The 13,209-nt window shown below is 41.0% G+C and overlaps 2 protein-coding genes across 3 annotated transcripts in view; one reads left to right on the forward strand and one right to left on the reverse strand.

Annotated features, from left to right (window-relative positions):
* The window catches only part of cpda (carboxypeptidase D, a), a 21,138-nt gene extending 8,558 nt beyond the window's left edge, over positions 1 to 12,580 (forward strand). For both annotated transcript variants that reach the window (XM_034864310.1, XM_034864317.1), the window contains exons 3-21: positions 194 to 336; positions 498 to 667; positions 1,147 to 1,553; positions 1,703 to 1,894; positions 2,461 to 2,628; positions 2,994 to 3,103; positions 3,298 to 3,400; positions 4,148 to 4,290; positions 4,386 to 4,555; positions 4,639 to 4,941; positions 5,119 to 5,314; positions 5,982 to 6,117; positions 6,318 to 6,464; positions 6,889 to 6,987; positions 7,079 to 7,143; positions 7,423 to 7,554; positions 7,861 to 8,046; positions 10,040 to 10,142; positions 10,564 to 12,580. In XM_034864310.1, the coding sequence (XP_034720201.1) occupies positions 194 to 336; positions 498 to 667; positions 1,147 to 1,553; positions 1,703 to 1,894; positions 2,461 to 2,628; positions 2,994 to 3,103; positions 3,298 to 3,400; positions 4,148 to 4,290; positions 4,386 to 4,555; positions 4,639 to 4,941; positions 5,119 to 5,314; positions 5,982 to 6,117; positions 6,318 to 6,464; positions 6,889 to 6,987; positions 7,079 to 7,143; positions 7,423 to 7,554; positions 7,861 to 8,046; positions 10,040 to 10,142; positions 10,564 to 10,790 (3,200 nt within the window). In that variant the 3' untranslated portion in view covers positions 10,791 to 12,580. The remainder of the gene's footprint in view (positions 1 to 193; positions 337 to 497; positions 668 to 1,146; positions 1,554 to 1,702; positions 1,895 to 2,460; positions 2,629 to 2,993; positions 3,104 to 3,297; positions 3,401 to 4,147; positions 4,291 to 4,385; positions 4,556 to 4,638; positions 4,942 to 5,118; positions 5,315 to 5,981; positions 6,118 to 6,317; positions 6,465 to 6,888; positions 6,988 to 7,078; positions 7,144 to 7,422; positions 7,555 to 7,860; positions 8,047 to 10,039; positions 10,143 to 10,563) is intronic.
* On the reverse strand, positions 8,581 to 9,699 carry LOC117939226 (uncharacterized protein C22orf31-like). The gene is made up of 2 exons (XM_034864344.1): positions 9,377 to 9,699; positions 8,581 to 9,245 (listed from the first exon to the last, which is right to left on the reverse strand). Exons 1-2 carry the CDS (start codon positions 9,410 to 9,412, stop codon positions 8,706 to 8,708), a joined length of 576 nt encoding a protein of 191 aa, XP_034720235.1. The 5' UTR covers positions 9,413 to 9,699; the 3' UTR covers positions 8,581 to 8,705.
* Positions 12,581 to 13,209: the final 629 nt, after the last annotated feature.

A 13,209-nucleotide genomic window follows, 5' to 3' on the forward strand; every position in this document is an offset into this window, starting at 1 on the left:
CAAGTTATTTCAGAGAAAATTGTGCATTCTTCGTTTTTTGTGGAGGGGTACCAACAAATTTGAGCACGTCTGTATGTTGTACACATTGGTTTAATTCCTGGATTTAGACACATCCTTCTTTTTTATACATGCAATTTGAAGTGTCCCATTTTCTAGCATGATTTATTTATTACATTTCTTGCTTGTTATCTAGGAGGGATGCAGGACTTCAACTACATCTATGGAAACTGCCTGGAAATCACAATGGAGCTGAGCTGCTGCAAATATCCTGCTGCTTCTGAACTCCATAAGGAATGGGATCTGAACAGGGAATCCCTACTAGCCTACATAGAAAAGGTAGAGTTAAAACAGGAGTAATGATACATCCGCATTCATTATAATGTTACCTTCTGTTTTTGTTTATTCACAAGGACAATGCCACAATCAAACCCAGCCTGATACCTTTGGCATACTCCTCCAGTTTAGCAAGATGCTCTTACAATGCCGCTGTCTTCCAGGTCCGTATAGGCGTTCGCGGCTATGTGAAAGACGCCATCAATGGCGCTGCTCTTGCAAATGTCAGCATTGTGGTGGAAAGCATTCGCCACAACCTGACCACAGGAAAATATGGTGACTACTACCGCCTTCTACTCCCTGGAACATACAACATCACAGCTGTGGCCCCAGGGTGTGTATTACTATTGAACATCCTTCACATAGAAGGTTTTCAAAAACAGTTTGTGAAAGTCACCTCGTAACACAGGGATCTTCCATGTCAGATGCTCAGTCATCTTTAAAGGTGGATAACTGGCTTCTTAGAACATGAAACATGAGGTGGTCAGATGTAATGTGATGAAGTAGATGAACAGCCTTTATGCGTGTTGCCTAATTATTTTATGCATGTCTTAGTAGATCATGTGTATATATACAAAAAAAATAAATCTCCTTTCGGCCATTTTTGTGTTGTTGTTTTTCTGCACTCTTGCCTAAACTCTACGTTGTTGTCCATTATCCCATCCTCTTTCAGTTGCTCTTTCTGGTAGAGAGCTTAAAATGAAACTGCACTGCATTTTTTTCATGTCATCTAATTTTGGAACTTCTTGGTTATTTTAAGGGGAAGTGGAAGAATTACTTAAGCTTGTGTTTTTTTTTCTTCACTCTACACAGGTACATAGCAATGGCGGTCCACAGTGTCCAGGTTGTGGAGGGCAAAGCCACAGAACTTAACTTTACCTTGGCGCCTGTGGTCAATGAGGCTGCAGGTGGCGTCCCTGGGACTACATACTCCATGCCATCCACCAATGATCCTAACTTATCCAACACCAGCAACTCTTCTGACTCCACCCAGACCAGGTTGGTTCCTTTTGAGGACAGCAAGAACAGTCCTCCTAAACATCAGCCAATCCAGCCTCAGGAATTTCGTCACCACAACTACGCAGACATGGAGCTGTTCTTGCGGAAGTACAGCAGCGAGTTCCCCTCGATTTCCCATCTATACACGATTGGCCGCTCCGTGGAAGACCGTGAGCTCTATGTGATGGTCATCTCAGACAACCCCACTGTCCATGAGCATGGTATGCTTTAGAAGTTGATACAAGGATTTGGGATGCTTTTGTTTACATGTCATGTTAACATGTGGTGTGTCCAACACCTCTGAGATTATGTCAAGGTTGTCTATATGTTGAAATTTTCACTCTGACCTCTTTTTTTGTTTCATTGTCAGGTGAACCAGAGTTTAAGTATATAGCCAACATGCATGGTAATGAAGTGGTGGGCCGAGAGTTATTGCTCAACCTCATCGAGTACCTGTGCCGTAACTATGGTACTGACCCGGAGGTCACTCAGTTGGTCAACAATACCCGCATTCACATCATGCCTTCGATGAACCCTGATGGCTATGAGGTAGCCACTGAGGGTAAGGGACACACCCGGGGACACGCTAATAAGTTCTTACACAGGCAGCAATAAAGTAACACTATCCGCACAGTATGGAATCAAGACTTGTAACATTATGGCAGAGATTTTAATATACAGGTCACACAGGTGTTAGATGTATTGTTTTGGAAACATGAGCAAAGGTGTAACCTTACAAACACAAACGGTAATTTGATCCCTTGACCTAAATTCCTCAGGTGTTTGTTGATAACCGCTATCAAATTGATGAAACAAGGCTTGCAAAACTACATTCTAGTGTAGGGGTAAATTTTCTTTTACATTCTTACATACTCCACGCCTCATCTGCTGGTTGAAACGCTTCAGTTGTGCCATTGTCTCTCTGTGAAAACCTTTTGAGAATGGGAAAGTTTCACAAAGCACTTTGTCTATCTGCCTATATCCTTTAGCTAATAGCTGCTGCTGACATGTAACAGGAAGTACAGGGGAAGTGGAGCTGGAGTTTTCTACATCTTTAAGTTGTAACCTACTGTGGTTACAGATAAAGATAAATTAGGTGACTAATCACTAGTACTTGTTTCCTCTCAGGTGATATAAAGGGCTACAAAGGGCGCAACAACAGCAATGATTTTGACCTGAACCGCAACTTCCCAGACCAGTTTGTTACCATCACAGAGCCCAGACAGCCGGAGACTATAGCTGTGATGAACTGGCTGAAAAGCATTCCTTTCATCCTGTCAGCCAACCTCCATGGAGGTACGGTCTCATTTTCAGCTTATAGTGCCAACGAGTGTTGCATTTTAGTATCAATTCCTCAATTTGATAGTGATCGCTCATATAATTTAAAGTATTGTGTATGTTTTCCTTGTTTTATGTATTTTTGTCTTAATCTCGTAGAGAGGGTAACAAAACACAGAATTGTATTTTAACGTTACTTCAATAAGCCTAGGGAATTACTGCTATGATTTTATGTTTTGGCTCTAGAGCCACAGTTTAAATAGATAATAGGCTAGATTATGAGATGTCAACCAGTTATGCATAATGAAATATACTTTAACCAACAAATGTAGATGTTATTTTTTTTTTACCGGTTTGTCTTTTCTCGGTGTTGTGGAATTTAGGCTCCCTGGTGGTTAACTACCCCTTTGATGATACCAAACCAGGGATATCCCAGTACAGCCAGTCACCTGACGACAAAGTCTTTCAGCAGGTGTCTAAAGCCTACTCACAGGTAACTGGACACTGTTGCTGTTGGACCGATGATGTCTGCTTGTGGTTTCCTGTTGTAATTGAAATCAAAATCTAGAGTTAGGACAGATAAAAGCCACTAGCTTTTTGTGTAGTCTGTGGAAGAGACTAGCTTTGAAAACTTGACCACACTAGAAATCATGGTTGTGTTCTCACTTGTATGTGATGTGTGTGCAGGAGAATCCTTTGATGCACAATGGACACCCTTGTGAGGACCTGTACCAGGATGAATATTTTAAGGATGGCATTACCAATGGTGCCAAATGGTACAATGTACCTGGTAAGACTACATCTGTCATCCTCCTTTGTTACTCTACACATTTTTCCTACAGCCAAATCACCCCTTGTGTTTGACATTTTAAAAGTTAATTTACATAATCTGGAAAATGTTGTTTTTATTTAAAAAAAAAAAGCTTTGAACACACATTTTGCTTATTCTAATTTCTTTTTTTTAAGTTAAGTCAGTTGGTTTGCCTGCAAAAGGTTTATTTAGTAAAAGAAAAAGAAGAGATTAAGCTACTGTAATTGTAGGCTTCAGTGTTTATGATCTTTCAATAGTGGAAAACATATTGCAATTACATGGTGGATATTTAAAATACATCTGTCACATTTTGACTCTGTGTGCGATTGACCATGACATTTAATTAATTTTATTTTTAATTTATACTGTTTATTGATCCCCAGTGGGGAAATTACAATGTACACTCTCTTTGTTAGTAATCACTACACACAGGCCTGAAATACACACACATGCTCAGGACCTAATCATGCACAAATGGAGAGATGGACCACTGCTCTGAGTGGTTGGGGGGTACGGTGCCTTGCTCTAGGGCACCTGGCAGTGCCCAGGAGGGGAAGTGGCATCTCTCTAGCTATTTTGGTCTGTACGGGGGCTTGAGCTAGTGACCCTCCTGTTCCTAACCCAACTCCCTACGGACTGAGCTACTGCCCACCCCCTATTTCATGCCACTCTGTGTGTGTTTACTTTAAAGTTTGAGATGAAGTTTAAAGGAGCATGTTTTTCCAGGTGGCATGCAAGACTGGAACTACTTAAACACCAACTGTTTTGAGGTGACCATTGAGCTGGGCTGTGTGAAGTACCCCATGGCCAAAGACCTGCCACAATACTGGGAACAAAACCGACGAGCCTTGCTTCAGTTTATACACCAGGTAGTACGCCCAAATCTTAACATCCCCCCGAGATTTCTCTTCACTTTACAGAGTTAAGCATCTACTCATGTTTATGTGGCTATGTGTCTCTGTAGGTTCACAGTGGAGTAAAAGGCACAGTCTCTGACATGAGGGATGGCACAGGAATTTTCAATGCCACTATTAGTGTGGAGGACATAGACCACAACATCACCACAGCTCTTACTGGAGATTACTGGAGACTACTAGTCCCTAAGACTTACTATATCACTGCTTCTGCCCATGGGTAAGATATGGATTTCAGAAGGTTAAACAAAAAAGAATCTATTTATATTTTTGTGCTGTAATGTCTTCTTCTCTGTTGTCCAGTTATACACCTATGAGGAGCTACGTCACAGTTACAAAGGAAAGAGTAGAGGTGCTGGACTTCAGACTGACACGTGTACACTCAGACCCTAATGGCCAATCTCTGGAAGGCCCCCAACCCACACAGAACCCATTGGAGAAGGAGTTCCAGAGCTTAATCAAGGACCTCTCTCTTGGCCAGGGTTTGGAGCAGTTGGTCAAAAGCACGGCCACAGAGAACAGCTTCCGCTACAGACGCTACAAAGAGCTGTCAGGCTTTATGAGAGGCCTCACACTTAACTTTCCTCAAATTACATCTTTACGCAGGTATTTGAACCAACCAAAGTCATTTCTTTTTTAAGGATACATATTTGTTTGAGCTCATACCTCTGTTCCTCTCATTCCCTGTTTGCCAGAAGTCAGTGCTGTCCAGATTAGCTCTGTGTTCCATAACTCTACTTATAATACTGGCGTATATTCCGGTTTCTTTTCCTCTGTGTCCAGTTTGGGCCAAAGTGTGGAGGTTCGAACTATTTGGGCTCTGGAAATCTCCAACAAACCAGGAGAAGCTGAACCGTCTGAGCCCAAGATCCGCTTTGTAGCTGGGATCCATGGCAATGCCCCAGTGGGCACAGAGCTGCTGCTGGAGTATGCTTTTTTCCTGTGTTTCAACTATGGCAAGAACCCTGCTATCACCAGGGTGAGTTTTGGGGTGTTTCAGGAAACTAAGTATATTGATAGCCTGGACTGTATTGACTGTTGCCTGGAAACCCAGACCCAAATCCAAAAGGATTAAGGGTCTCTCATCTAGTACTATTTTTAAGTCTAGCAAGTGTCTGGCATCTAGCACTACTCAAGGGTTCATTTGAAAATCTCACTGCACACAATTGGATAACACTACGACCAATCACAACAATACATGGGGTGACGTATCCAGAGCCGCCTACGCTTATGTTACCAGCCGAGCTAACTGGTAGATTAAACTGTCATCATCTTTTTAGCTCGCCTGTGGCCGCCTATATCGGATACACTGAGGTGATTGGTGCAGCTCGGCTACAACGGCATAGTTAATGAGCAGTATTAAGCGATGCCAGAGTAAGTCACTGAGCCAATTCAAATTGTGCTCTCGCGAGAACTCCAGATTTCCAGGGTATATTGACTGTGTTCAGCATGCATTAACTTTAACCTTTTAAAAGAAGTACATTTTCCTCATAGTAATGCATACAATTAGTTGTTCAGTCTCTGAGAAATCCACACTGTTTACATATCTGGGCTTGGGTTCAGGATGTACTGTAACCAGTCCCAGTAAATATAGAGTATGATTCAGCCACATCTGTAATTGTTCATTCTCTGTTTCCCTTCGCCAGCTGATTAATGAGACCCGGATTGTCATTGTGCCTTCCATCAACCCAGATGGACGAGAACAGGCTGTTGAGAAGCAGTGCAACTCCACCCAGGGCTTGACCAATGCTCATGGCAAGGATCTGGACACAGATTTCTTTGGTCAGTTTTATGGATTTGTGTTTGTGGGCTTTTGAATTGAGAGAAAGAGACAAAAAAAAATATTGAGTCAACTTATTTCAACTACAATTGTCAAATATTTGTTATGAATGTCACAAATTAATGTCATTGCACATCGTACATATACTCGACATAAAAAGCTAAGCATGTTCTAGCCACCTTTTGTATGCCCCCTTCTTTAGGCAATGCGTCGCAGCGTGTGGTGGAGGCCCAACCAGAGACCAGAGCCATGATGGACTTGATTCTAGACAAGGCCTACACTCTGTCTGTAGCCCTTGATGGAGGAGCCCTTGTAGCTACCTACCCTTATGACAAGCCTGTCCAGTCCGGTAACACCCTTATGCTGACAACCGTTTTTTGTTTGAATACTTGATTAGATTATTTTTAGTATATTTGCTTATGAAAGTTCTAAATTCAGTTTATCTAGTGTTTGAGCTAAAACCACTTTTAGGGGCAGTGCCCAGTGATGGTGATATTTTCTTTTATTTATCTATGAGGCATTTCTAGGCCTTTTATTTGGATAGGACAGCTTAGACTTGAAAGGGGAGAGATAAGGGGAATGACATGCAGCAAAGGGCCGCAGGTTGTAGTTGAACCCGTGGCCGCTGCGTCAAGGAGTAAACCTCTATATATGGGTGCCCACTCTACCAGGTGAGCTTACCAGGCACCTAGGGATGGTGATTTGTGTGTTTTCCTCACAGTTGTGTGGCTGGCTGTGTGGTTTTATGTTCTTTTTTTGTTTTATTTTTCCAGTAGAAAATGAGGGCACATTGAAGTACTTGGCAAGTGTTTATGCCAGAAACCACCCTAAGATGCACCTCGGGGACACTGGATGCTCAAATAACGAACAGAGTATGTAACTTAAGTACTATGATTAATCCCTGTTGTCGTGTTGGCATTGAATCAGTCATTATTAACCAATTGGAACTTTTTGGTTACCCAGTGGGCAACATCCCAGATGGGGTTATGAGGGCAGCAGTGAGACAAAGCCACATGGGGAGCATGAAGGTAAATCTCTCCACTCCAGTGTCTGGGACTTCAGTTACTGCAGTTGGCATCCATGCTGCCACTACATAGTACTTTATCAAGATATAAGATCTGAAATGAAAAACACTTTTCATTTTTCAATGGAGTTGGATTGTTACTTACAGTTTGTTAACCCGTTTTTGAGATGATAACTTATTTTAGTTTTGAGTCAAATCAAATAAGAATTTGAAGTAAATTCAGAAATGGGCTTCTGACCCAGTACTGTCTCATGTGTCATCTTGTGTACACGTGTCCTGCTAGGACTTCAGCATGGACTTTGGCCACTGTCCAGAGATCACAGTGTATAGTGGCTGCTGTTTGTTCCCTCCTGATGAGCAGCTGAACTCACTCTGGGCTGAGAATAAGAAGGCTCTACTAAGCATGTTGGTGGAGGTATGATACAAGATTTTATCAGCACAACATGGAGATGTTAAATGGATTTTTCTTCATCAATACATATGAATATTTAACACTTTTATGACCTCAGTGCCTTTGTAACCAATTTTAAGTGATATTTTCAGAGATTAATGCATCAGTGTGGAAACTTTTAATTTGTGAGCACACTAGCTTCAAAGAAGTGTTTTAATTAAAGACATAATTATTTCTCAAATCATGTATTTAGATTTGAGTGAACTGTTTAAGATAATTTTCCAGACTATCACACAGCCCTAATTTGCCCTTCATTTCTACCCCATACAGGTCCATAAAGGAGTGCGTGGCGTGGTGAGAGACAAGAGTGGAAAGCCCATTGTTGGGGCGATCATTGTATTGAATGGGGGAGCGAGGGTCTTTACATCAGAGGGCGGCTACTTTCGTGCACTACTGGCTCCAGGCAACCACAACATTGAAGCTGTTGCTGATGGCTACCAACAACAACGTCAAGAGGTACACAACTCTACACTATGTTATGCAGCTAGGAATGCACTGGCTTTCAGAAAGATGGCCATACTTGACAAGTAAATCAAAGTTATAGTGTCAAATTTATATTTTCCATTACAATCACTTGAAATGCATACACATGTTCAAAAATGTGTACATCAGATGAAAACAAATAAATTGGGCCTTTGAAAACATTTACATTATTATACATGATGTGCCGTAAGAAGCATTTAATGGGGATGATAACGCAGAGTAAAAGAAGAGCCTTACAACTGTCTGGTTTGGAGTATTGATTTTTATGTTAAAGTTTTAGAAAGCAGAAAGCATCTGTGCCTTGGTGGGAACCACAGGTGCTCAGTTGAACAGGTGGAGAAAATAAATACAGTATGTACACCAAATTTGATATAATAGGCATTTTATACAAACAAATTAAAAATGCAGCATTCACAGGTTTTGGCCTCAGATTTTAGTATAGTAGCTTTTTTAAACTGTTTATAAAGATGAGTTTTGTTGCAGAGGTCAAACATTTGATTTTTTTTTTTCTTCAAACATTTGGAATATAAATTCAGCAGCTACAATACATTTCACGGTAAATGAAAATAGTCTAAAGTATCAAGAGACATAAAAGAGTCACACACGTATCATAGAAAGTCAGTGGGAAAATATTACTGTGGTTCCCCATAACTGTCTATATCTAAGAAAGGTGTTGGGCGGAGCACACAAAATCGCTCCGTCATTTTAATCATTCCATTTGGCTGCTCCGAACTTTGAATCGTGGGGTAGGCCAGCTCTTTAAACAGATGTTCCTTAATGTTACGACCCAGCTCCAGACTGTAGGCTGCAAGCTTCCCGCAAGGCCTAAAAAGCAGGGGATCCACCACAGAATGATATGTCTGCTGGTACTCTGGTACTGTGAAGCCGTGGATCATAAGAGGTCCCGGCTGGCTAGTTGGCACACTACTGGATGTCCACTCTTCTGTAGTGAGGGCTCCATCTCTGTGGGATAGTTTGAGATCTGGAAGAACAGCAGCATTCCTTATATACCTGTCGTCCGGGAGTTTCTGGGGGTCTGCGTTACTCTGCTCACACACAACGTCCAAATCGGTATTTGGGGCCAACATGTATTTTCTCTCTTTAATAGTCTCCCCATATTTCTTAGGACATCGAATACTCCGCCTTAGACCATAAGGACGTGTTTCCTTCCTCTGGAAATTAGAAGAACATTAGTTTCAGTGGATTCAGGTACCTATGTAGGTTCTTGTGTCACGCTGTCACAAAGATACCAGCAAACCATTTTGGTAATGAAAAAACACCAAAAGAAATTAGGATCACTTACTCTTTGACAACAACGGTGTGTGTGTTCAGGCCACATTACTGAATCAGGCCTTAAAACACATGGTTTGAAATCCTTGTTTCTTAAGCTTTGGGTGTAGTATCACCATATGTTTCGAACTGCACTGAAATACTGACACTGAATCAATCCGAGACTCGTCACACTTGCAATGCAGAAATGTCGAGCAAGTTACAAAAGTGAATTCTGAGATTCTTGCAGTTTACCTCTCAGAAGATTGATGTGTAATTTAGGATTTGAATCCTGCTGAATTCCTATTTTAGACATACAAGACAACCTGCACCCGATTATACTAAGCAGTCACACCTGCAAGTGAGGCTTGCTAATTAGGTAATTAGAAACCCAGCTCCACTTCTGGGGGGAGCTTTAGCTGACAGCTAAACGCCTTTTACCTACAAGATGATATAGTCAAGCTTGATTTGGATTTTGAGTGTTGTGGAAAATTAGTTCAGCAGTAAAGTTAGCAAAGCAGTTTATATTCAGAGTGTACCACACCCAAACTAAGAATGGGAAACATTTAATTAGTTTGATTCTGAAGTTTTGCACAGAATTCTTCAATTAGGAATGTTGCTGTCATACTGTTATCCCAATCTGACAATGTTTCTGGAAGCCTCATAGACTTATTGAAGGATTTTTGCCATGTTGCAGGTGGTGGTGTCTTCCTATGAAGCTGCTATCTCTATCATCATAGAGTTTGACATGGACAACAGCATCTTTGGCCTGCCCAGAGAGTTTGTGGTGGCCAGTGCAGGTAAGTACGTCCATAAGAATGCCTTTTGTACCCAGTGTTGACTATATGCATTATGTGGCCTGTCCACATAAAACAAACTAAAACCATAAACCTATCATTTTGGCTAATGCAGTGAGCTAAAATGATATCCCAACCTGTAGTTGTGTTTAGATTCAATGTTGCTAAAAAAACTTTTTTTTTTCTTCTTTGACACCCTTCCTGAAATACTGTTGAAGTACACTATAACTCTTGTTTAAAAAAGAAAGAAAAAAAAGACCAAGACATTTTGGGGACACTTATGGGAGTGTGATCATGTTCAGTGGGCTTAATCATCAAAACAAAACAATTGCTAGGTGTGATGGAATCTATTTTTTATAATGTTCTCCCAACTAGAAACTGTATAACTGTATGCTGAGTTGTGTATTTCTCTTCCTCTGTGCAGCAGCCTCGATGACAGCATTGGTGGTGACGGCGTGCATCATCTGGTGTGTGTGTGCAGCCAAGTCTAATCGTCAAAAAGATGGCTTCCACCGCTTGCGACAGCACAGAGACGATTATGACGATGAGATTCGGCTGACCTCCATGGGCTCCAAGAAGTCACTGCTTGCCCACGAGTTTCAGGACGAGAGTGAAAGCGATGAGGAGACACTGTATGCCAACAAAATCTGAGAACCATTGCACCCATTTGGCTGCTGGCTCAGTATTTTATTTTGATCCCCCACCCCGTTAAATTTACCCCACAAGGAACATGTTGAACTCTGTCTTGTTGTGATGGAGATGTGAGTGATAAAGACGTTCTTCTGTTAGTCCAACAAGCTCTAAGGACTTACTCCCAGTCACTCAGTTATTAGTGCTACTAAATTATTACTTTAAGAGCATCCTGCTGGTGTCTGGACTGAAGGGCTTGCTCCACCTCTACCTGACTGGATCAGGAGAAAAGGGCAAAGAAGGTGATACATAGGGGAAGGTTTGGTCCACGGTGGCCCTCATCCTTCCTTTTATAGCAGGTTTTGAGTTCCTTTCCGAGCCATGCAACAGTGTTCTTTTAGACCACTGCCTGTCCTGCCTGGCTGAGGGGTTCCAGCCGATAAGTCAAAATGAACTCCTGTTTAGCGGATGTGTGAAGAACTCGGGATGGAAGTGCTTAATCTTACATTGTCTCCCCGCTCATATCATTAATTTCTTTCAATACAGCTTTGAGCTAAGAAATTACAAATGTGTCTTTTATCTAAGACAGCATTGCCACAATGAAGTGTCTCAGCCTTTGGGAGTCGGAATCCTACACTGTGCCTTGTCTTTAAAGTTTACAGTCCAGTCGGGCTGTAGAATGTGACAGGAAGCAGCAACATAGTAAATAGATATTATTCCATCCATCCTATACTCAGGTGGTAGGAAAAGATAGAAATCCTAAAAAGAACTGCTGAACTTCAGTGATGCACTGTTTCTGTACAGGTGACTTGAGGCTAGTCAGCCGGGGTTCAGTAGTTTTCTACTTTTCCAGTGAGGCAATGTTGGGGCCAGAATCATCATAAGAGCAAGCTTCTCAAAAGCTGTAAAGCATCAGGGAGAATCTGTTACCAATGAAATGCTTGAATGATACCCTTCCCAGTGAGTGCAGGGGTAATGTTTATGTTTGCAGGCCACTTGCACTAAATGGAAAGCAAGGATTGTCCCATATCATTGGCCAAGAAAATAAACAAATTTCTAAATATATAATCATAAAAAAGAATGTATTTGTTTGCATTTTGTTTTAACAATAGGTTGTAAGTCAACTTCAAACTTGTCTGTACATGGAAAGTAGAGTTTTTGCCCCTTATTTTGGATGATATTATCAATTCTGTTTATTTGAATGCGTTTGTGTTTATTCCTCCACTAAACCATACTTTGGAGTGCAAAAGTCATAGGTTTGTCCGTCCAGGATTTATCACTGTCCGCAAATCAACGTCAGAACCACCCATGCTACACGATTTTAAAGGCCCAGTGCATAGAAAATGCACGCCTACCAAACTTATTGTAAAACAAAGGGCATCCATAGGGCATCATTATCCATTTGACTGTGAGATTTGGTTGAAAGCTGCAAAAATGAGTTGAGACTTTTGTCACACAACAGTTTAAAGCTATCTGTACCATAACTACCATTGTTATGAGAGGTGGGAAGAAGAGGCTACTGACAGATTGCCTTAGTGGCATCAAAGAACATTGTAAGCTGTTGCCAAATAATTCAGTAATTTGCAATTTCTTTCATATAATAAAAAAACGTTGTCATTGGACGACAACATTTGAGGGGGGTATATGGCATATCCATAGAGCAGGTTTGTGTGTAGAACTGCAAGTTAAGTGGAGAGTTTTGTATATGAAGACAAAAAGCAAGACCTTTGTGTTGACAATCCTGTGTTAAAATGTCCAATGTAGCATAGAATTTAACTGAAAGCATCTTCTAGCAAATTAGGTGAAATGCCCAAAAAACAAAGTTGTGATTTTCTTTACATTGATGCACTGGGTCATTAAAATCAGTTGGCTCTTGTTTTGGGAATGCCATGCGAAACATTTTTGAAGGGATACACACTTAGGCTACTCACTGAAGAATTTGTTTTGATTTCCAGTTTAAGAAGACATTCACTTAATCTTTTAACAAATGCATCTGTCAGTAAATTTAAATCTGATCTGCGCGGAGAGACAGTTTTGTACATTTTTCTTTCTTAAACTATGTCTGAATGCTTGTGTATGAATTTTGAAAAAAAAGTTGAGCATGGGTCAGTGTTGGTGTGAAGTTTTTATACAAACTAGAATCAGCTGTAAATAATGTTTGCCAATTGTAAATGGGTAAATAAATGCAATTTATGTTAATCATGAATCCACACGCACCACATTTAATTAAGAAAACTTCTTATCATGAGATGCTAACACGCACCAATGCATCAAGCACAATGAAATAAAACCTCTCACATCTCCCTGGCATTTGTGTAGCATGGTGCTAATTTTAATAACAAACAACTCAGTCGAATAAGTCGACCTTGCTCCTCCTTTCTACATGTCAATGACCTGTGTAACCACATCATCACATTTCTCGTAGTGATCTAAAATTACA

The sequence above is a fragment of the Etheostoma cragini genome, chromosome 3 (assembly GCF_013103735.1).
Source record: "Etheostoma cragini isolate CJK2018 chromosome 3, CSU_Ecrag_1.0, whole genome shotgun sequence".
Taxonomy (NCBI): Eukaryota; Metazoa; Chordata; class Actinopteri; order Perciformes; family Percidae; genus Etheostoma; species Etheostoma cragini.